This window comes from Pteronotus mesoamericanus, unplaced genomic scaffold, assembly GCF_021234165.1.
Source record: "Pteronotus mesoamericanus isolate MK-2021 breed Mesoamerican mustached bat unplaced genomic scaffold, CSHL_Meso_final contig_347, whole genome shotgun sequence".
Taxonomy (NCBI): domain Eukaryota; kingdom Metazoa; phylum Chordata; class Mammalia; order Chiroptera; family Mormoopidae; genus Pteronotus; species Pteronotus mesoamericanus.
Window position 1 is genome coordinate 334,501 of NW_026555137.1, and position 23,322 is coordinate 357,822.

The 23,322-nt window shown below is 68.1% G+C and overlaps 1 protein-coding gene across 5 annotated transcripts in view; it reads right to left on the bottom strand.

Annotated features, from left to right (window-relative positions):
- Window positions 1-23,322, bottom strand: part of PPP1R12B (protein phosphatase 1 regulatory subunit 12B) — a 71,673-nt gene that overhangs the window by 12,642 nt on the left and 35,709 nt on the right. For all 5 annotated transcript variants that reach the window (XM_054576516.1, XM_054576517.1, XM_054576518.1 and 2 more), the window contains 5 exons: window positions 17,912-18,002; window positions 17,294-17,500; window positions 15,809-15,977; window positions 15,602-15,714; window positions 14,650-14,691 (listed from right to left, as the gene is read on the bottom strand). In XM_054576516.1, the coding sequence (XP_054432491.1) occupies window positions 14,650-14,691; window positions 15,602-15,714; window positions 15,809-15,977; window positions 17,294-17,500; window positions 17,912-18,002 (622 nt within the window). The remainder of the gene's footprint in view (window positions 1-14,649; window positions 14,692-15,601; window positions 15,715-15,808; window positions 15,978-17,293; window positions 17,501-17,911; window positions 18,003-23,322) is intronic.

A 23,322-nucleotide genomic window follows, 5' to 3' on the forward strand; every position in this document is an offset into this window, starting at 1 on the left:
GGCATGTGGCTGAGGACCCCCCGACGCCGCGGTGCGAGCCGGGCAGGGCCCGGAGCAGGACTGCAGCCCCCCGGCGTCCCCAGCCGGCCGGGGTCCGTGCCGTCCCCGTCCCCAGGCGGGCCCTGGGAACACACCGGCGACGGAGAAGAGAGGGCCTCTGCGTGGCCCCGGGCCCCCCGCCGTGGACTCCAGCCTTCACCCGACGCCGCGGGGCTCTGCCCCCGCCCCCCGCTCCCAGGTTGCCCGGCGCATCCTGGGAAGGCCACAGACCCCACAGGACGTGGACGCTGAGGAGGGAGCCATGCTGCCACAGTGTGAAGGCTGTGACTTCAGAGGAGGAAGCCGACAGGCACGGCCAGCGAGCCGGTGTCCCCACCAGGCAGACGCGACCCGGGAGGGCCTGTGACCCCTGGAGCTGGGGCTCCAAGCCCAGCGTCTCGGACACCGGGTGGCCCCAGCGCCGGGGCCTCCTGGCCGCCCCTGGTGCAGCAGCTCCAGACCCGGGGCGACCCGGGGCGACCCGGGGCCCCCCCGCCGCCCCCGCCCCCGCCCCCATCTTCCTGCCACACCTCCCGCCCAGCTCTGCTCCCACCCGGCCGCTGGGGCGCCTCTCGGCCCGCGGGTCGCGCGGGGACCACCAGCGGGGGCGTCCGTGCTGGGGAGGACGTTGCTCTGGCCCCCACGGAAGCCCCGGCCGCTGCCGCCGTGGTGAGATGCTGGAGTGTCCGACGAGCCAGGAGCCTCAAGGGAGGAGTCGCTTTTGCGGCTTTTAGGCCCGACTGGGCGGGGGGGGGGGGGTGGGCAACAGACACCGTGAGCGGAGCCGTGGGGCAGGTGAGAGGACAGCCGCCCCGACTCCAGGGCGGACGCAGAAAACAGAGGCAGAGGGGAGGGCGAGCTGCAGGCCGGCCCTCAGGCGCCCCGCTGTGGGAGACGCCCGGAGGCCCTCCCACAGCCTCCGCCTTGGAGGGACCTGCTTCCAGGGAGAGAACAGGGCGCAGGTCACCGTCCGGTCAGACGGCAGCCCCGGGAAGGGGCAGCACCAGGCTGGCTTTCGCCTGTGAAATGTGTGTGGTTCACAAAACCCCAGAGGCTGGCTTAGAAAAATCCCACAAAAGCTCTTAACTGGAAAGTTACTGGGAGCTCAGGAAGGCACATAATTGAAACCAAATCCCTCTGACCAAGTTTAAAATAAAACTGTGGTTCTGGAAAACTGGACCCGAGGGAACAGAAGGGAACCTGGTCACGTGTCCGCTGCCAAGACCCTGTGGAGCCGGGCCTGACCCCACAGCCATGGGAAAAGCCTGCTGACTCTCCCCTGCAGAGGGACCGAGGCGGAGTACAGCTCATGCCGCGTCCCTATGCACCGGCGGGGCCAGAGGCCAGGGGCCAGGCCGAGCTATTCCGGGCGGCCCCAGGGAACCGGCCCTTCCCGTGGGGCCACCGCGAGCGAGCCTGCGGGCCCAGCAGAGCAGGGCCGCCCAGATCTCTGGGGCCCCATGGACCCGCTCTCTGCCCGAGCTGGCAGGCAGAGGACAGCACTGTGACTGGCAGGCGAGGGCCCCTGGTCTCTCAGGCCTGACTCGGCGGCCTTGTGCCCCGTGGGCCCCCTTCACGACCCCGGCAGCCGGGGTTCTCGGGAGACAGGCCGCCCGGGCTGCCGCGCTGCCTGGGAACGCACACAGGCGGAACGAACACTCCTGAGGCCTGCGGGGGGCGTGGCTGCGGTGCACGGGGGCCGCGGCCCAGCCCGGTGCTCCCCCCGCACGCCCACAACGAGCGTCTCCTGAGGCTGAGTCTCCGCGGCTGTGCGCACACCACCTGCGAGCTCGGTGGCTCGAGCCATCGTCGCTCGGTTCTGGCGCCAGAAGTCGCCCGGCTCTGCTGGACACCCTGCGGGGTGCCTGGCCTCCCCGGGGACCCAGGACAGAACCTGCTTCTCCGCTCCCTTGGGCTGTTGGCAGAGCCCAGGCCTGCAGCTGGAGGCCTTGGGTTCCCTCGGAGCCGGGTGGCGGCGCCCACTTGCCTCTCCCTGCGCTGCCGGCCTCCCCTCCTGCCCCCCTGTTGGGAGAACCTCCCCGACAGCCCGCTGTGCCCAGTGGTACTTGTGGGACAACCACCGCGTCCTATTCGTGGGCTCCGGGGACAAGGTCAGGGCACGGCTGGGGAGCCAACTCAGAAATCCCCACAACCACAAGGATCCCCTTAGAAAAGAAGCGCCGTTTATCTGTAACTTCCTCAAAGCGACACTATCCGCGCGCACGTCCAACCGGCTGCAGCTGGGCGAGCACACAGCCGGCGGCGCCGGGCTGGGCACGGGCCCTGCGGGGAGCAGGTGTGTGCGGCGCGTCCACACGCTGCCAGCAGGCGGGCGCCTGACCGCACCGAGTCCCATCGACCTCATCCCGCGTCGTCCGGATCTGTCCTCACCGGGTGCGGACCCGCGGGATGCAGACAGAGGCGCCGGGAAACGCGCGCACGGGCCGCTCCTGGGGCGCTCGGGGCCGCCCTCTCGCCGCCGCCGTCACTCGCACGTCCGTGCACGGTCACCGATGTTGGGGGGGCAGGCGCCCGTGGCTGCGTCTGCCGGCCGAGCCGCCGACAGTGCCGGCCCTGGCGTCCCTGTCCTGTGCCCGCTGTCCCTCGGGCTGCCCCTTCCTGTTCTCTGTCCCCTTGGTCCTGCCTGGGGGAAGGGCTTGATTATCTGCAAGGTTCTGAGCGTCCAGGCTCATCCCTCCTCCCCCTCTCTGACCCGCGGTCCCCGCCCAGCCGCACTCAGGAGACGGACTCGAAGCTCTGATGGCGGTTTCCACGAGAGCCTGACGCGCCTCCGGCCTCCACCCCCGCCCACACACACACACTGGGGCACCTCGCGTGCCTGCAACCGAGGTGCTGAGCTTGGGGCTGTGGGCGCACGGCGCCCCCCCGCAGAGCAGACGGGGTATGAGCAGAAGCCCGAGGGGCCGAGGCAGAAGCGCAGGCTGGTAAAAACCGCCGTGCTGTTTGGTTTCCCTTGGTTTGGTCTTCAGACTGCCACGGCTGGTCAGTCACCCAAGTGCTATGAGACCAAGAAAAGGAAGTAAGAAGGAAAAGCAGCAATGCTGAATAATTTGGGAACTTCTTCAGATTTGAAGAACTGTCCCTGGTCACAAGGCTTGTTACACACTGGAAATAAAAATAAAACTGGGAACGTCGACCTGTCCGCTGACCCTGCACCGACCCCTAAATTTCTGCGTTCTCTGAGAGCGGTGGCTCATCACCGCGACCCGAGGCCACCCACCAGCCCCGCGCCGGGCCCATGCCCTGCGTGTGGCCGGCGGTCCCGCCCGGGAGCACTGTCCACGTCTGTCTGCCCCCGCACCCCAGTTTGTCCCGGCTGTCCCGGCTCCCCCCGCTCCCTGGATGAGCCCGCCGCTCCCAGGCTGTAATTTTAAATACCAGCGTTGCAGTCCGTAATTTTCTCCTGCGCTGCAGACTGACTGCTTTCTGGACCCCACCCTCTGAGCGTCCCCAAGGGCCTCTAACTCAGCACCCAACCGTGAGGCCACTTCCCACTCGGCACCCCCTGCCCCCCGTTTGAGGCTTTCGCTGAGTCACCTGGCCAGAGGCTGAAGAATGACCGCTCACTGACTTTTCTGAGGGGAACTGAGAAGACCAAAACACTAGTGCTGGTGATTAGAGAGAGAACAGTGAGCAGACTGCGCCTGTAATTAGCATCGTTCACCCACACGCTCCTCATTCCCCGACAGCGGACTGCGGAGTGGAGCCGACGTGCATTCCAGAGCGCGGGGGGCGGGGGGGGGGAGGCGCCGCCGCCCGGGGGCACAGGCCCAGGGCCGACCCTGCGGGCTGCACCACCGGGCACAGGGGTTAACCGCTGGCTTTCTTCACACCGATGGCTGGAGTGAGAGGCAGGCGAGATCTTGGTGTTTCTGAAGGAGCAGCCACGCCGATTAAGTGCGAAAACGCTACCCCTTGCTTTCTAGACACAGGTCAGTCCTACCACCATAAACGCCAGCCACGTGGCCGAAAACCCGTCTCATCAAAGGTCCCCCGGGCTTGGAGGACGGCGCCTCGTCCTCAACATTCTCCAACAGGACGAACGCCAGCGGAGCGAGCCCTTGCGTTTGGACAGCCTTCAGTGCTTTATGTTTGGATGTGCCCTGAATTGAAAAGTATGTTCTTAAATTAGCAAATAATAACTTGAGGCTATTGACCCATGAGTTTCTGGCTCTTGCTTTCAGATGATTTAAAAATGCTGAACCATTTAGGCTGACGAGGTGCTATGTTAACAGGCTTTATAAACTTGAGGCCCAGTATTACACACAGCGATTAAAACGCAGGAGCTAACGGTGCCTACGGCGCCGGGGTTCCAAGCTGCGAGGGCTTTGAATGTTGGAAGAGCACTCGGAGGCGCTGGTGCCGACAGAGGGCCGGCCCGGCCCGGGGGTGCGGACAGAGGGCAGAGGCCAGCCTCCAGCTCCTCACAGACAGACACCCGCCGGATGCGGAGGCCATGCTGCTCCTGAGCCGGGGATCGAGGTGCTCAGCACTGGAATTCGGGGGGCCCCGAGCTTCAGAGACAGCAGAGGCGCGGGTGCCGCGGGGTTGCTTTAAGAAACTGCCTCCCTGCGCGGGGTCGTAGGGGCACACGCCGGGCGGGCGTGGGGGGCCGGGCCCCTGCTGGACGGACGAGCACAGCGCCTCCCTGGCGGAAAGGGGCCTTTTCAGTAGCATGACTTCGTGTTCGGAGAACGAAAAGTACTTTCACAAACACAAACTGGAGAGAGTAAACAAGACACACAGGCTCCTGCGTGGAAGGGACTTTTCACGAGGGAGCCCCGGTCGCACGATCGTGGGCAAACATCGGCTCTTCGTCCTGAAGAGCATCTGGGGCGGCCGAGGCCAGGCCAAGGCCACACGGCTGCCCCGTCCCCCGGGCCCCGCCGCACCGTCCCGCCGCGCGCTTTCCAAGTTGAAACGGCGCCTGTGTGGTCCCAGCTCGCCGCCGCCGCCTGTCCGCTCCTGGCGCCTCAGACAGGTGTCCAAAGCCGGCCCCTGCGCGGACCCCTCCCCCCACAGGCACCCCCGCCCTGCCGACGACGCTTCCCTTATATGGACGCGGGGACTTTAACAACAAGGAGAAAACATCAGAACTTTCTCCTTGGCCCCAAGTCAGAGCCTCCGGGAGGAACGTGCCCAAGGCCACACCCCTTTAACTCCCGCGTCCCCGGGGCCCAGGCCGCTGGCCTGCTGCGAGCTTCCCAACGGGAACTCTGAGACGCCAGACCCCCGCCCCTTCGCAGCTGAGCCCCCAGGGCTTCTGCCCCCAAGGACGTGGGGGCCCTGCGCCCGCCTGCGGCCCCTCCTGCCCCCGCTCAGAGCGCCCTCCTCCGGCTGCAGCGTCGGCCCTGGGCCCCGTCCGGACCGGCCACCTGGGCTCGCCCCCGCCTGGGCCGCCCTCACGTGTCCCTCGCCTGCCCCTCGCCTTGGCGCACAGCAGGCCAGAACCCGGTGCTGCTGACCGCTGCCCCCCAGCGAGTGATGCTGGGGGCAGTGGCTCTTCTGCGCCGCGCGGCTTCCCCAGCTGTGAGCCAGAGGCCACGGCCCCATCGCTGCAGGAGCCAGCGTGAAGGGCCGGCGCAGGCCAGGCCTCCGGGGGCGCCTTCCTGCTCCCCTTGCATCGGACCCTTCGCTGCCCTGCCCCGGCCCGGCCAGCCCGGCGATGTCAGGCCGCAGAGCTTCACACAGCGGTGCAGGCCTTGTCAGGGAATGCCCAGCCACGAGGGGCCTGTGAGCATCCGCCGCCTGCGGCGCAGCCTCGGCCCCTGCACACGGAGCCAGGCCGCTGTGAGCTGAGATCCCCGTGGTGCGGCTCCCTGTAACCCAAACCCTCGCATTTGCGCCCACGGCGGCCTCTGCCTTGAAGGGTCAGGGGGCGCGGCAGGGGGCGTGCAGCCCGACTGCACAGGAGACACGGGGGCGCGGACCGGACGTCACTGCGTGGACGCGGCTGCGCTCACCAGGCCCCACAGGGCTCCGGGACAGCAAGGGACATGGGAACCAATGTCAGCGGGGACTGCGGGTTTGCAGGAAGACAGCGGATGAGGCCGCCACCGAGGCAGGCTGGGCTCCGGAGGGGACCGTGAGCGGCAGCCGCCAGTAAACAGCCACAGCCGCAGGAGGCGTTCGGTGGCTCCTCGGACAGAGGCGCCTGCCCCGGGGTGGCCGCCGCAGGGACGGGACGCACCCAGGCACCTATGCCTCGGCAGCTCCACGGCAGAGGCTTTGGTGTCTGGGGACTAATGCCCCGGCCGATGGCCGAGCCCAACGTGCCCCACCGAGCTCTGCCCCAGAGGCTGACGCCCACAGTGGACCCGGGTCGCGCCGATGCGCAGGCTGCGCGGGGTCCTGCGGGCTTTCTCTGCACAGCTGCGCAAATGAGGAGCAGTGGCCGGCCGCTCCACTGCACGCGGCAGGCTCGTCCCCTGAGGGGGGGCCGCTGACCGACGGCCGCAGGCGCCCCTGGGATCCAGAGCAGAGGCTGCGAGGGACATCTGCCCGGGACGCGCTGCCAGCCGGCAGGAAGCAGGGGCTTCTCCGGCTCACAGGGCGGGTGTCCTGGTGGCCCAGGAGGAGGGCGGCAGCTGCGGGGCTCCGGGACACGCTGTCCCTGTGTGTCACCCCTGTGGGCTCAGAACTGCGTACAGCTGCACGGGCGTCCGGAAGCCTTTCCTCTTAAAAACGTGCTGCAGACCCAGGAAGCCCGGGCCAAGGAAGCACACACAGCCGTGAAGCCAAGAAAGGGCCCCGGAACACAGTGACAAGGACGCAGACGTCTCTGCCCCAAGCAGCCAACGCCCAGAGCCACGGGCTCACACCCAGGCCCGGTGGCACGAATGCCTCTGTTGTCCCCAGCCACGTGCACGAGGGACTGTTCCCTGGCAGAGCAGCCCCCAGAGCCTCGCGCGCTCTCTGTGCCCCACTTCTGACTCGCTTCGCCCGAACCGCCCGTGCCCTCGGCCGGCGTCCCAGCCCTGAGGCAGCCCCGGCCGGCCGAGCGTGCAGACGAGCCCCACTTACTCGGAGCGTCTTGGCGGTCGGGGAGGGCGATGCGGGGGGCGAGTCGGACGCAGACTTCCTGTTCCGCGGGAACTCCTTGCTCCGGGTGTACAGGGAGGACATGGCTCCTGTGTCCCCGGCGGCTCTGGGGCGGGCAGAGCGGTGGCGAGGAGAAGCCGCTTCACCGGGGGCGGCCCAGCCCCGGGCCGCGGCGGCCCGGCCACTGGAGGGAGGGCCGGCCGGGGCGGAGGGAGCCTGGCCGCTGCGCCCAGACCCGCCGCGGTTCTCCCGCAAGCCCAGCTCTCACTCGCACGGAGCCTGAGTCAAGGTCCCTGAGGGCGGCAGGTTCAATCCGGAGGAAAGGCAGCCTCGGGTCCCTCCGGGGTCAGGCCAGGCGGCAGCGTCACTCACCAGGGGGAGGAAACCCACGCACCCTCCCTGACCCCGCGGGCCGGACGGGGCTGGCAGCGGCTATGATAAACTCAAGTTAAGCAAATCAAAAGACAAAAACACTGAAGTTGGGACCGCGCCTGCGAGGAGGAAGCCGCTGGAGGCGGTGAGGCCCGGGTCCTGGTCCTGCCCGAGGAGCGGCTCTGACACACGCGCACTCAGCGCTCGGCTCCCCGCCTCTTCTGCTTTCTGCCGTTCCCAACCCCACTCGCTCAGCCAGGAATGCTGGAGCCCCGCCAAGGGCAAAGATCCACTTTCCACCCACAAGTCGCTGCCACTTGCAGGGGAGACGGCGCAGCCGCCCAGGCCACGGGGCTCGGGGAGGCTCGGGCACACCCCGCCCTCGTAAGTAGGACCTTCCCTTTCCCTGCAGTGGCGACGAGCCTCCTAAGTGACAAAGCCCAGACGGACGCGCCAGGCAGAGCCCTCCGAGCCTTTAGGCTCCATCCTGACAGCTTGTCTCCAGGCCGCAGGGGGGCCCAGCAAACCGAAACCAGGGCCGTGCACGGGGAGGGGGGCATGCGTGTGGGTGAGGGGCAGGGCTGAGGACACACACGGGGACAGCAGGACCCAGGACTGAGTCCTCCACAGCGAACGTTAGGGTTAAAAAGAAAGGAATTTATTTGCTTGGCGTGGAGGGCTTTGGAATTTGACCTTGAAAGCGTGGCCCACACTGCCCCCACCCCGACTTCTGGCCAAATACTCCCCACGCCTGCGGTCCCCCCCAAGCACCAGCTGGCCTCTCGGCTCTCCTGGTGACACTGCACCTTGGCGTCCAACCCGCCAGCAGGCCGCCCTGTCTCGATCTCTCCTTCACTCGTCCGACCGTCTTGTGAACTCCAGCCAGGGAAGAGACGGACAACGTGGAGCTGGTCTGAGGGACGCAGGGGAGGGGTTTGTTTATCGGGGTCCTGACTCAGGCCGCCCGCGCTTCCGAGGAGGCCGCCCGCCCCGCCCCGCCGTCTCGGTCGTGCCCGCCAGGGCAGGTGCCGCTGTGCGGCGCCCACGCAGCGAGGGGCGCGCCTCTCCTGCAGAGCTCTGCGAGTGGAAAGACGCCCCCACAGGATCCTGGACAAGACCCCATGCCAGGCAACCTCTCTCCTCCCGGTCCGTCACGTCCATGCAGAGCGGCCAGCGGCGACTCTCCAGTACACCCACCCCCACTCTCAGCCGAGGAAACCGAGGCCCTGAGGCCACCTGACTCAGCAAAGACACACCGCCCAGGAAGCAGCTCCAACAGACTGAGGTCAAGGGGCCGAGAGGATCTGACGTTCGCCAACTGCAACCCTGCAGGCGTGTTCCGCGGAGGCCCCGAAACACAGGACCAGCTAAGGGCTCCAGAAAGTGATGCCGGGGCTCCTGCTCTTGCTCGCGGTCCTTCCACACAGCTCCTCCTCCAACCTGGCTGGTGACGCTTCTGCTCCTCTGCCCCTGAGCGTGGGATATCCTTCCTGCCTGAGTGGAAACGGCGCCTCGGTCGCCGTCCTGCGCCTCTAGGGCGGGACCCGGCCCAGGCAGGGCCCAGAGGCTCAAGCACCATCGGCCCCATCGGCCCCACCGGCCCCTGGGCTGCCCCATGGACGGGCTTCTGCCCCGCGATGACCGGCGCGGGCCGGAGGCAGGGAGGGTCCCCTGTGTGAGGGTCCAGTCTAATCACTCTCAGATTAAGGGTCAATCCCCAGACAGCTGGCAGAGGGCTGCCTCGGGGACGGCCCCGTGGGCTGAGCCTCGCACACCACCGCGCGCTCAGGGGTGGTCCCGACTCACTGGCAAAGGCTCCCGCCCGCTCACGCATGCTCGACGCCCCAGTGCCACGTACGGGAGCTCGCAGTCAGGAGCTCACACAGGGGAAGGCACTACCAAGGCCCTTTAAGAAAGAGGCTCCTTCTGCTGATCTGTCCCAGAATTGGTTCACGGGTTTAGTATTTTGCAATTAAATTTAAATTTAGCAACAGCTGAAAAAAGCAAACAGAAGTGGGAGGCTACCTCCTTTCACGTAAAAACGTGCGCGGTGGCCGCGGCCCGGTGCAGGCACAGCAGGCCGGATGGCAGAGCTGCCCACAGGGCAGGTGGGAGGTGCTCGGGGGCCCTGGCTCCCACGGCCGCCGGCATCCCGCGGGGCTCCAGGCAGACCCGTGGCGCAAGGCGCTCCTCTGCCCAAGAGCTCCCGGCGCCCGAGCAGACGCCCCCACGGATGGGGGCAGGAGCGGCCCAATTGAATCTTTCTATCAACTCACACAGGCCCCCCTTCTCCAGGGCCTACGGCTGGTTAAAGCAGCTTTTTAAAAAGCAGACTCACCTAACACTTCCGTTAGAAAGACCAGCACTGAGTAAGGTTGAGAGTTGTCTTACAAAGTTCATCTCAGGGCACTTGTTTTAAAAAGCGTAAAAGGGAGATGCGAATGGCACCGCCACCTGATGACACGCGCACTGCCCGTTCTGGAGCCCGGACACGCGGGCGCGCCCGTCGGAGCAGCCCCGCGGCACCGAGCCCCAACACCAGGCCCGGCACTGCTGGCGAAGGGCCCCGGGGGCTGCTGCCGCAGGCCGCAAATCGAGAGCCTTCAGAGCTACGCGCGCGGACGCTTACGGAAGGAACTGTAAACACAGGGCCAGGCTCGCTATGCTCACGCTTGTCACTACCATTAACCTGGTGTCTCTCCGAAACAGGCCGGCGATTTCCTCTGCGGCCTGTGACCGCTGGGAGCCCCGCAGGCCAGGCAGGAAGAAGGGACGCCACCCCCGTGGCCTGTGGCTCCACTGGGGCGGGCGCTGCAGCTCCCGCTCGGTCTTCTTCCTGCTCTGGGGGCCACCCTCCCATTTCTAGCACATCCGCCTCCGAGGGGAATGGGCATCTTCTCTACTTAGAGCGAAGGCCACGTCATGACTGTCAGAGTTCAGATTCCCTTTGTAAACATGAAAGCCCCGGGACCCCGTCCGAACACCGCGTTCCCCGCCTCCCTCGCCCGCCTCTCCCCGCGGCAGGGCGGCCGTGGCTGGAAGCCGTTCCTGCGCGTGCGGCGGCGCGTCCGCCCGGCGCCTCCGAGACACCTCCGTGCGGCCGTGTCCTGGCGGCTCGTCCACGGCAGCTGGAAGACGCCCGTCCTCGGGTCCCGTCCGTCCAGGGGCCTGCTGCCGGCCCGGCCCCACCACCGTGGGGGCGGCGGGCCTTTCGGGGCCCCCCGTCTCTCCGATCGCCCGCCCGGGGACGCGCCCTGCAGCCCCTCACCGGCCGCCCCGGCCTCCTCCGCTCCCCGGGTCGCCGCGTCGCCCTCCGCTTCTGTGTCCCTGCCCCACATCCCACAGGCCCCTCCTTCCGCTCCCCGCCCACCCACCTTCTCTTCAGCTATAAAACGTGCGCCGCGGCGTCAACAAACAGCCGGCACGACAGACAGGCGGGCAAGTCGACATTCTCAGAGCCACACGCGCCACAGACGCTGTGAGGGGCGTCCCTGTCCATAAAGCGCTCGCTGCTGCTGCATGTGTTGGGCTGTTTCCCAGAGAGATGACCTTAAGCGAACATTGTGGACCAGTCTGGGGCTTCTGACAGTTTGACAATGTGATGTCCAAAAAGGAAGTCTTAATTAAGGCTGTTTCGCTACGCTCTTGCCGAAATAAACCTGGACACCATCTTTTCTGGCTGGTGAGAGAAACACTCCCTGACTCCGAGTCTGACTTAACTGGTGGGCTCCCGCACTGGTCTGCCTCGAACCACACAATCCTTCCTCACCGCCGCCCTCTAATCAGCTCTGCTACCGGCTCCGCTGCGGGCTGCAGGTAAAACACTCGTCAGGAAGCAAACTCGGATTAAATCCCTGCTGCCATGACAGCGGTGAAGCCTCCCCGACCTGCCGGGGCGCCCCCCAGGCTGCCCCAGGCCCCCTCGGGCCCCCAGGGACGGCGTCTGCTACGCAGGTCTGGAAGCAGCACGTGGGAAGCTTCCGCCACCCAGAGCCCTGGGCCTGCACCCCCCCCCCCCCCCCCCGTCCCTCTCCCCTACTCAGCGTCCGAGGGACCTCCAGGCCTGTCCCACGAACACCGACCCGGGGACACCTCCGGACGCGCCTGAGGGACAGCAGCGCAGAGGCTGCACCTGCTGGGAAAGCAGCCCTGGGAGCGGCCGCTGCCGACCCAGAGCGGAGGGCGGTGCGGCCGTCAGGCCGGGGCCCAGCGTCGGGAGGAGCAAACCGGGGCTCGGCTTTCCTCGGGTTACGTGGTGGCGGGACTTTCGGAACTGCCCTCTGCCAAGAAACCAGAATTTACACATAAACCGAGTTTGGTTTCGAACTCCGAAAGTAGACCTGTTCCGCCAGAACTGTCCAGGGATGGGCCTCCCACAGGACACTTGGGTCACGGGGACCCGCGGTCCCCACAGGTGTGATGGCCTCCACCAGAAGCGTCCTGGCCACAGGGAGCCAGGCGTTGCGCTCCCTGACACGCCAGTTTCCTGAACAACCGGAAGTTCCAGCAGGGGAAAGGGGTCCCAGTCAGCAGCACAACCGCAGCTGGAGGCTATGAGGCAGGAGGAGGACCGGCGGGCAACGGCACCAACCTTGGTGGCCGATAAACCCTCACGGCCTCGGACGAGACGTCTGAGCAGAGCCCCAAAAGGCAACGTGCCAGTCAACTGTCCCGTGGCACCAAGGTCCCCGACCGGAGCAGCGTGCGCCAGCCTGGCGGGCAGGGGGGCCGCAGCCCACGGGGCCCCGCGGGAACGAGGCGAGCTCTGGTGACCGCATCTCCCGGGTGACAGCAAGACCTAAATTTAATCGCGTCCTTAAAAGGAAGATGCCGAGAGGCAGCTCTGAGCAGCCGGCTGCGGAGTGGAAGGCGCAGGTCGCCCTTGCACGGGGGCGGGGGTCCCCCCGTCGACAGCTTCCTCCCTCCCGTCAGCCTCTCCGCGAGCCCAGCCTGCTGGCAAGGGGGTCCCGAGGGGGCGGCCCCCGTGAGCATCAGGGTGTCATCACCCGCCCCGGACTTCTCCGACCGCTCCCTTCTTATCGGGGCAAAGGGGAAGAGGCCGCGGGAGGAGCACCTATGTCCTGCCGGGTGCTCGCTCTGCCGGAGGGGAGAGGCCGGCTTCCGAGAAGGCAGCAGCTGCTGCAGGGGCCACAGTCACGGCCTGCAGGACAGCCCGCCGCCTGGTCTTCACAGGCGGCCCCGCGGTGGCCGCGGGGGCAGCTCGCCGGGACATTCCTTACCATATTAGGCAGCCGGGCCGAGCGGGAGGCTTGCAGCCTGGGGTTTTACCTAAAAGGACGAGGGCTGTGAGGGGGCGGGAGATCACTGGGCGCCTCCCGCAGAAACAGGGGCTTCGCAAGGTTACGTAACAAGGGTGCAGCCCTGCGGGAGAGCAAGCCCAGCCCAGGACACGGCCAGGAGCGAAGTCGTGGAAAACTGCAGCCGAGAGGGATGGGCTGCTTGGGGCTGCGGGGAACCGGGGAACAGCAGGGCGGGCCCCTGAGGCGGCAGGGCAGGGCGAGGGGAGGGGGGCCCTGGTGGGAGGCCCGCCCGCCTGCCACAGGTGCCCCCAGGCTCCGGGCATTCCCGCCCCGCCCCTGCCCCAGGGCCCCTCGGAAAGTTCCTTCTCCCCTACTTCCGGGGTGCAGAGGGCCCAAGCCCCGCCCCCGCCCAGCCCCTACCCCGCCCCCTGAGGGCAAGTCAGTGAGTGACATCAAAGCACAAGACTAAGGTCAGCAGAAACCTCATGCTCAGTGGGCTAAACCTTATGCTTAGGACGCACACTATATATTGGGTGACCTTAAACAGACTCATTCACATTCGGGGTGCAACTCTCCGGGGTCGGATCGAACAGCAGCCCTTGACGCAGCAGGGAGCAGGGGCCCGGGTCCCAGGCGGGGGTTGCGGGCGGCTCCAGGCTGCAGCTCCGCGCACCTGCCGCCTGCCTGTCCTGGCAGCAGGTCCCCCGAGACACAGGACAGCCCGAAGCCCACCCGACAGCCGTGCGACAGCCACGGGGAGGAACGCGCTGCGGCCTGGAAGTGCCTCGCCTCCCAGGCCCCGGGCTCAGGCGGAGCATCGTCTGTGCAAGGTTGCGGCCCAGCGGCACGGGGCGGGGGTGCCCCGGGGCCCGTGGCTCACCAGAGCTCCGTCTCCTTGACGGTCAAGTGACATTCCCAGCCTGAGTCACATCTACGTCCCCCGGCCCTGGGGGGCGAGCAGCTCTGCCACTTTGACTGGGTTCGCAACAGGCCCTGGGGCACAAAGCCAGCTGCCTGACCTGCGAGGTGACCCGTGTCTCCTGCTGGCCACCTGGGCCCTCTCGTGACGACCCAGCGCTGCTGGGAGCGACAGTGGGGCCGCCGGAGCACAGGGGTGCGGCGCATCGCTAAGTGGTGAACACCAGGGACGCGGAGAGTGGAGGCAGCGCCCACCAGCCGCCGGGAGGCCTGCTGTGCAGGCGGAGGGCGTGGAAACCAGGATGCTCCTGCGCAGGCAGGCGGCCTCCCCACGTTAGGGTGCAGTCTCTTCATCGCCGCCAAGGGGAAGGCCGTTACACACCTGGTGTGGGTAACCAACCGGCTTGGCTGGAAATTCACCGGCAAAGGAGCCGGGACGTCACGTTGCAGACGCACCGTGGCCCCGCCGGCTCACGACTTGGCCAAAGGGCGGGCACTGACGATACCCCGCACACCGCCGGCCTGAGCAAAGCCCCGCCTCCCAGGCACGGCTCCGTGGCGTCCCCGCCCGGGGAAGCCAGGACGGGTCTGCCCTCTGTGGCAGACCTGGGGCAGACAGTGGACCCGCTCCAGCGTGTGCCCACCTGCACGGGAGCACTGGCCACAGGCTCCCCGTGGGAGCACAGAGACATGAAGTGAACCTCCATGGTGCCAACAACCGTGCCGGTCCTCACCTCCCGCCCAAGGCTGAGTGGTTTACACAACCCGGTGACGTTCCCATGAGAGGGAAAGAGACGGCTGGTCCTCCCACCGCACTGGGGGTTGGGGGAGGGGCGCTGGAAACGCAGGAAGCCACTTGAGGGCGTCAACAGCACCACAGGCCACGTGGCTGCGAAGAAGCCCCCGCCCCGCCCTGCACGGGGCGCCTTCCCCCATTAACACTGCGCGTGCACGCGAGCCGGCCGCCAGGGACGCACCGCGCTGGCTCGTCACTTACCCACGCCTCTTTCACCTCCTCAGAGCCACCGGCTTCATCTTCCTGGGCGGGAAGGAGGAAGAACAGAGGGGCCCGGTCACAGGTGCTGGATGGCAGCAGGGCTCGCCGCCAGCGCCACGCCGCGTCCCGGCCCCTCGCCCGGCCCGGGCGCCGATGGCCTCGACGGCCGCAGGACGGCCAGCTCAGGCCTGTCCCTGCCTCACGGCACCGATGGCACCGGGCAGGAGGGGACGTCAAGACTGACGGCACTTATCCCGCCTCTGCCAACAGCCTCCCCCGGTCCTGCGCCGCGACCCGGTCCTGCGCCGCGACCTGCTGACGTGCAGCCCCGGTGGGCGGCCAACAGCGGCCGCCACGTCTCGTCTCCCTAAGTAGCTCATTTGAGGTCACCGGGGTTCGGGGAGCCAGGCGTCCGACGTTTAAAACGCCAGCAGCCGGGTGGGGTGAGAGGGCAGAGCCCGGGGGCGGGGGGACGGCTTCGGCACCAGGCACGTGTGCAGCCCGTGGGCACAGGGCGCCCGCCTCTGCTGCGCGGCCGGGCCACGCGGGGCTGGTCTGTCCTTCCCTCCGGCTTTCTCCAGGGAGCAGAGCCGCGGGGGGCGGTGGTGGGGGGCCAGGCACGCGCACGGGTCACCCCTCCTGCGGACCCCGGAGCTCGCTTTCGTCTCGGCTCACGCAGGCCCCAGGCCGCGCAGCTCCCCTCGGGGGCCGCGAGGACGGCGGCCGCAACAGGAGGCTGTAACGGCGCCTTTTCCCTCGTCCCCCATCGGTCACCGGGCCCCTGCCGTGTGCCCAGGCCCACTCCCGGCCTCGAGCATCCAAGGACGTCCAGACGCGGCCACGCCAGCGCCTCCTCCTCTGCCCCCCACGGCTGTTTCCTGCCCCTTTGCCCCTCGTGCCGCGTGTGGGACTGGGCTCAGCAGGGGGGCGGCACGCGGGCGTGTCCACTCACGTCCTTGGTCCAGAGGCTGATGCCCGTGCCCCTCCGCCGCTCCCTGAGCCGCCGCCGCTCCCGGACGGACAGCCCGCCGGGGGATGGGTCCTCCGCACCTGCTTCTTCGCCCTCTGGTCAGAGAGAAGGCGGGGCGTGAACACCACCAGGTGGGGGCACGCGCCCGGGGCGGGGGCGGGGGGCTGCGTCTCTGGAGGCTCTACCCACCGTCCCTGTCTGTCGCCGCCGTCTCCGGAGGCTCCGAGGCGGGGGCCGGCAGCCTGCCCGCCCGCAGCAGGCAGGAGCTGGTGTAGAGCGGGGGCCCTGAGGCAGACAGGGGCGCAGCCGAGGCGGGCTGGTCTGGCTGCGCTGAGCCCCTCAGGCGGCGATACGTGGGCTGGAGACAACCCAGAGCAGGAGAGGTTAGAGGTCACGTCCAACTGAAGGAGGTACAGGGCACGTTTGCTGAAAACGGGCTTTTTCTGCACCGAGAGGGTTGCTGGCAGCAGATGCTCGCGGCACAGCCACTGGGCCGAGCTGGAGGTGGTGGGCCAGCCCGAAACAGCCTCTGGGCACCCATCTGGTGACACCTGGGAGCTGCTCCTGCATCGGCCAGAGGGCGCCAGGCGGCACTTGGCTTCGACAGAAACCCCTTGATTTTGGAATAAAGAAAGGAAGGATGGTGGCTTTTTAGGACGAAGCACTGCCCAAGAGCTCCGTGGGAACGTCGCCAGCGTGGTTGCCGTCTGAGCCCCAACCTGCCCCGCCGGGGCCTGCGGGCTCCCCTGGACATTGGGACCAGGCCCGGCGAGGAGCGCTACCTGGGTGTGCGGAGATGCCGAGAGGGAGGGATCCCTCCTGCTCCCGGCGACTGTGTACCTTCTTGTTTACAAATTACCAAGACAGAAGCATCGAAACACAGCATGCTTCGGGGGCAGAGCGAGCGTGGCTCAAATGCCCGCTGCACCCGCTGCTGGCTGCGTGGCCGTGAACAAGCCACCTCACTGCCCTGGGCCGCAGCTCCTCGTGGGCAGCGCGGGGACCCTGCCTCTCAGCGGCTGGGCGGGTCCCTGGAGACCACCACCCCGCCCAGGACGTGCGCCGCCGCGCGCCCCTGGGCGACACCGTGCGCACGCACGGCTGAGGCCGCTCCGGGCTCCAAGGCCCGCCCGTGGGCAGACCCGCGCTGAGCGCGCTGAGGCGCCTGAAATGCTGGGCGAGCCGCCTCGCCTCCTTCCAACCCAACTTCCTCACAGTTAAAGCAGGAACCTCCACGGGCTGCTCCAAGAATTAAACCAACTAATAGATGTGCAACAGTTACGGAATGTCTGGTATCAAGTTATAGTAAACGCTTCTGTTTCCATAACATCTTATTACACTGTAACTTCTCTTCTTAGGAGAAACACTCACTCAGTTACAGAACAAATTTCGTTCGGTTGAGCTGAACTGACTAAACTTGCTGGGGCAATCACGCCACAGTATGTCCACACATCAAGGTACCAGGCCGTGCACCTGCAACCCTCAGTGCGCCTGAACGCTGGTCCACTCCAGGGGACAGGGTGGCCAGCTCCCGGCTCCCCGGACCCTCCAGGCACTCAGGTCACAGGGCAGAAGGGCGCACGGTGTCCCTGCGAGCCACGCGCTGAGCGGCAGCCCCGCCCCCGAGAGCCCGGGCAGGCCCCCACCCGCCCACGCGCTCCCCGCTCCCCTCACCTCCTCCCGCAGGGCCCGGCCGGCGGGCTGGCGGCCCTCCCCGGCGTCCGCTGCGGGGACGGCGGTGGCAGGCTCCGGCCCCTCGGTGCGGGCCCCCGGCCCCTCGGCACTCGCGGGCTTCTGGCCAGGCTGGTCCTGAGCCTGCCGCTCGGCCCGCGACCGGCTGAAGGTCCTCTCTGCCTCCTGTAGGTCTGTGAGCGTCACGCCCTGCGGGGAGACTGTGGTCAGGGGGCACCAGCCCAGCCCGCCCCCCAGACCTGAGCCTCTGGCTCCGCGTGGAGCCCTCTGAGGCCGCCTCGCAGACTGCTCCCCCCCGCCGCCAGCGCCCTCGTTTATGCCTGGGCACGACCCACGTGGCTCAGCCCCGACAAGAGCACGACGCAGCGGTTTCGGTTCCAGGCTGCTCCTTGCGGCGACCTAACGCCAGGGTGGGGTCAGGCCCCAGGAGGAGCCCCACACCCGTCCGTCCGTCAGTAGCCCCTGCCCGCCCCCCAGCCCCCAGGCCCCGCCGCTGCCAGTGCCCCGGGACCGGCCTGCACGCGGGGTCACCGTGAGTGGGAACCGGGGCCATCAAAGGGCACAGAGGGGTGAGAAGATGCAGGAGGCAGCCACACTCACCTGCGTTGACCTGCGGGTCTGCCGAGCCTGCCTGGAGCGCGCTTTCCGCAGAGACTCGGCCTCCTCGTCGCGGACGGGCGTCAGGTAGGACCTGCAGAGTGGGCGGCGTGAGGCCTCTGCCTGCCGCCCCCACCCCCGGCGGCGCCCACTGCAGATGGCGCAGGAGGCGAACCGGGATTCCTGGGGTGCGCGCGGCCTGGCCATGTTTTTACGCAGGTTCAGTGTTTTTTTAGGTTAAGGGTTCTCCAGCCCCGTTCACGCAGGAAACTGGCCTGCAGCAACTTCTTACAGCAGCAGGCCAGGTCCAGAAGCTCAGGTTATGCACGTTTAAGGAAGTTTTCTGCTTGTCTGTTTTCTGTAGGTATTAGTTAAGACCGTGGTTTTAATTCCTTAACAACTGAAAGTTCACCAGCAAAGCCACTTGAGTTTAGGGTGCTCTTTCTGGGAAGGTTTGAAATAAGAGGCTGTTTCTTTAATATGTTCAGGCCTGTATTTCCTGTTTTGGTGACTGGGTCAGAAAACGGGCAGAGGACCCCAGCACACGTGTTCCCAGAGGACGTACGGACGGCCCACAGGTGTATGGGAAGGCGCCGCGCGTCACTCAGCATCGGGGAAACACACCAGGACCAGCACGAGCGGCCCCCCCGCCCCCGTGCAGGGGCGGCATCGGTGAGCCGGCAGACGACGCGCGCTGGCGTGGACGCGGGGGAAGGGGGCCCGCGAGCACTGCGGGTGGGGACGCGGACCGGGGCGGCCGCTGGGTAAAACAGCGCGGAAGCCCTCCCAACGCAGACAGAGAGGACTGTACCCTAACAAGCCTCCGGGTCCCCACGTTCACAGAGCACTGCTTACAACAGCCCAGACCGGCAGCAACCCGGGTGCCCACCGGCAGGTGAGAGAATAAAGACAACGTGGCACGGTTATACCCTGGAGCGCAGCTCAGCCGCAAGAGGAGGAAACCCTGCCCTTTGCAACAACGTGCAAGGAGCTGGGGGCGTCCGTGAGGCAAAACGACCGAGACAGAGAACCTCACTCACAGACGGAATCTAAAAACGCCCCGGACTCCCAGGCACAGAGAGCAGGCGGTGGCTGCCAGAGGCGAGCGGCGGGCGGGGCAGTGTGGGTGCAGGAGTCAAGATGTCCAGCTGTGGAAGGAACCAGCCCCGGGCGCAGGGCCTAGGGCGGAGGCTGGGCTGACAACGCCACGCCAAGTGCTCGACAGTTGCCAGGAGGGCAAGCAGACCGTCCGAGCCCCCGACACCGGGCGGAGCGGTGGCCGCGTGCGGGAGGGCGCTAACCGGGCAGCCTGCGCCCGGGCGCAGCGTGGCCATCCGCCCGTTGCCCTGCGCACCTTCAACGGCGCGATGCTGCGCGGGACGAGACCCCGAGGGTCACGAGAGAGGCGAACAGAAAGCTGCGCTTTGGCGTCACTGTGCTCTCAGGACGGTCCTCGCACGTCGGGCCGCAGGCAGCCGAGCCCCCACTTGTGGGGACAAGTTTCCCAAAATCCTCATTTCTGCTTGAAATTTCAAACTTTATCATTGGCAACAAACACCTGAAGTGACAGCTCACTTCGTCCAAGAAAACACCTGTCTGACCCCCAGGTGCCAGTGGCCATGACAGCCGGTCTCGGGGGACGGCGGGCGTGTGCCGGACAGCACTGAACATGGCCCACGGCACCCGCGCGTGTCTCCCCCGTGAGCCCCTCCCCGGCTCCCGCTGTGGCTCTCCCTGTGCAGGGGGTGCTCGCAGACCCCTGGCGCCCGGCCCACCCGACGTCAGCGCCTCTAGGCCGCGGAGCTGCGGGGCGGGGAGGCGGTGCCGTCCCAGGCCCAGCAGAGCGAGGGCTGGAGGCCCGTGGGCTCGGGGCCGGCGCCGTGATCACCGTCCAGCCGCCTCTCTTGTCCCGTGGGGCGGGCGGCGAACCCGGCCTCCCCGGCCGAGGAACCCACCGCCGGTGGGGATGGGACGGACAGAACAGACACGTCACCCCACCCCCGGGGCGCCAGGCCGGGCACAGAAGCGGTGACTGAGGCAGAGGAGGTAAGGGCCTGCCCGAGGCCGCCTCCTTTCTGCGTGGCGCGGCTGCTCCCCGGTGGACCCCTCCCGAGGGCGGTGGACCCCTCCCGAGGGCGGAACGGCCAGTGAGGGAAGCCCCAAGGGCGTCCCTGTGCTGCCACCTGCTGGACACGTGGGCGCCGCACACAAGAAACCCACGCCTGCCCCGCGCTACGTTCTGCGGTACAAGGAACCCCCGGGAGCCCCCCGTGTCACACAGGTTAACTGGCCACGCCGTCCGGGACCCAACCTGCAGAGGAACCGGGCAAGGGTGTCCCGGCCGGCTGGCGCGGGGGCCGGAGCCACGTTCAGCTGAGCAGGAGACGGCCCTCGGGAGGGGTGCCCGCTGCAGACACGAAGGACCGCGCCGCTGCCCCCGGAGGCTCGAGTTTTGTCTGGAAACCCACCGCCCGTGCGTCCTGGCCATCAGGGAGCGTGTCCCCCGCACACACGGGCGCGGCGCTTCCACCGAGACGCCGCCTGAGGAGCAGCTGCGGCAGCGGCCGCCTCGTTCCCGGCGAGGTCCCGTCCGCTGGGCGGGCCGGGCCCCTCCCCACCGAGCCCCGTCACCGTCAGGGGCTGCTCGGGGGCTGCTCGGGGGCCGCCCCCGCGCCCACACTGCTCTGCCGCCCGACCGGGCGCGCGCACGGCGCGGAGTAGGAGCGACGACAGCCGCGCCGTGCGCAGCCCCGCAGCCCGGTCTCCCCCTTGGAGGGGCCGCTCCACCTGTCCTCGTCCTGTCACCGTGACCGCCTGGGTGGGGGCCTGGGCCCGGGCACAGGCTCCGACTCACCGGGAGCAGGAAGAGGCGCCGAGAGGCTCCCGGCTGCCGTGCTGGCCTGCGGCCTCGCTGCCACCCCGCACTCTCCATGACCGCACGCGTGCAGCCCGCCCACTGCCCGAACGGCCGCAGGGACGGGGCCCCGCAGGGACGGGGCCCCACAGGGACGGCCCCTCGGCCTGGAGGCTTGAGCCCTGCCACGGCCGCTCGTGCGCGGCCCCAGGAGCCGTGCCAGCTCCTCCCCGGGGCACGGAGACCAGCCTCCTGGGCCTCAGGTGCCCAAACCACTGGGGAGGGCAGGGGAGGCCACTCATGGCCACAGCGAGCCACTCCAGCTGGCGGTCATGCTAGGCCAGACACACGAGGCGGCAGCCTGCCCAGAAGCCCGGTGTCCAGCAACCGGGCGGCCACCTGCCTGCCCTTCCCCAGCAGCGCGAGAGCTCGCTTCGTGGGACGGTGGCACGCAGCCGTCTCGTCCCAGCGTCGGAAACGCAGCTGGGAGAAGAGGGAGCAGGGCCGAACGAGGTCACAGGGTTTCCGCGTCACTGACACTCCCAGCTCTGAAGAAAGGGCCTCACCAGGAGGGGAGTGACCGTGAACAGCAGCCGATAAAGGCCCTGGGTAGCAAGTGGGGCAGGTGCCAGGGGACTGCTGGTTCGCTCTGAGGTGCTGGGAGCAGGACGGAGCCTCAGGCTCCACGGCCTGTGTTGTATGGGGAGGGGACATCTCCAGGCCCACACTCCTGAGTGGGAGCTGGTGTGTGAGGATCACATGACAGAGGAGACGGAGTGAGCTGGTGCCAAGGCAGCCGGGCTCAGCGCGGGGAGCCCGAGGTCAGGCGCTCACTTGAGACCGACGCCTGGCTGCTCGGGCCTCGCCCTGGCCTCCCTGCCGCCCCTCGCGCGACCGAACTCGCGGGCACGTGAGCGTGCCGTTCAGCGGCCCCCTGGGGTGTGCGCAGTCCCACGATTGCCCGCGCAACCAAGGTGAAGGCGTGCCACGCCCTGGGGGAGCCCCAGGGGCAGCGCGTCCGCCCCCCTCTTCAGACCCGGCCGGCAGCGGCGCCGTCGCCGGCTCCCGCCGCAGCCCCGCCCACGGGCCTCTTGCCTCCCTTCACCACTAACGCTGCGGCAGCGGGCGGGACCTCTCAGGCTCAGGGGAGTGGGGTGGCCACGCTTTGTTCCGGCAGCGGCAGCGGCAGCGGCAGCGCGACCACACTCGCGCAGGTGCAGAAAGGGCTGGCGGCTCGCTGCCTCGCGGACTTGGCGTGTGGGGAACGTCCCCGAGACCCAGCACCAGGGCGGGCGGTGCGACCTCACTGACCAGCAGGGACCCCACGGACCGTCCATCCTCGCCCCACGCGCAGCCAGAGCCTGGCAGGCTGGGACGCAGCACGGTGCTCCTGCTCGGTCTCTGTGGCCGGCAGGAGCCTGGTGGGCAAGCCCAGCGGGGCTGCAGCCTTTTGGGGCGGGGTGGGGCGGGGGGGTGCTCGCTGCACAACAAACACCGGCAGAGGCAGGGGCTGCCTCTCCTCTGGAGTCCTCCGTGAACCGGCAACTCCTGTCTTTAGCTCACAGACAGATGAGTCAAGTGACTTTTAAAACCCATGACTCAGGGTTTAATTGCTCGGTTTAAATTTCCAACCTTCCAAGGACGAGGCCAAGGTAACTTGTGGACAGCGTCACCCGGGCAGGAATAGCCCCCGGCTCATGGGGACCCCCGGGACTCAGCCAGGACGGACCGAATCCCGGCCCAGCAAAGCGGAGGCGCACGCGGGCGGTCGGGGAAGAAGAGCCACTGGCAGCAACTTGTGCTGAGACGCTGTGGTGGCCGCCTCCGCAGAGGAAGGAAGGGCGCCCGTGAGAAGGACCACGTGGCTCCAGGGCCGGGTGGGCCAGCGGGGGCCGCCCGCAGAGGGAGGGCCAGGCCCCCTCAGGCGCTGACGTTAGCCGCGGGGGCTGCGGACACTGGCTGCCAAGGTCAACTCCGCGCTCTGGAGGCCTGGTCTCCCCGCCCCCCCCCCCCCCGGCCCCTCCGTCAGCCGAGCCTGCCCGTCCCGGGTGCCACACGGCGGCACCGTGCTGATCTGGGGGCCTGGAGCCCGGACCACCACAGTCTGGGCTGCCCCACACAAGCCTGCGTTCTCCCTCTCCAGGAAGCGGGTGTGTGAGCGCCCCCCGCCCCGCGCCCACATGCCTCCGGCCACGGGCAGGGCGGCCGGCGGCCAAACACGCAGCGCTCACAGGCCTCGCATCCCGTCCCCACCCCGCACGGGCCTGGCTCCTGTCCCCGCCCGTGCCACGAGGACGCAATGCACACACTCGAGCTTTTCAGGGTAAAGAAGGGGAACGTGGAAAACCCAAGGCGGTGCCCTCCACAGAGAGGGGGCTGTCTCGGAAGCCCCGCCCCGGCCGACGGGGCGAAACCGCGGCTCACCCACAGCGCTGCAGCCCCCGCTCTCCCCTCTGTCCTCCCTGCAGGGCTGGGGGCAGCCTCCCAGAGGCCCTCACGGGAGTCGTCCAAGGAGCTGCCGCTTCCTGACCTCTTCTGCCCCTGCCCCCGGCCCCCAGGA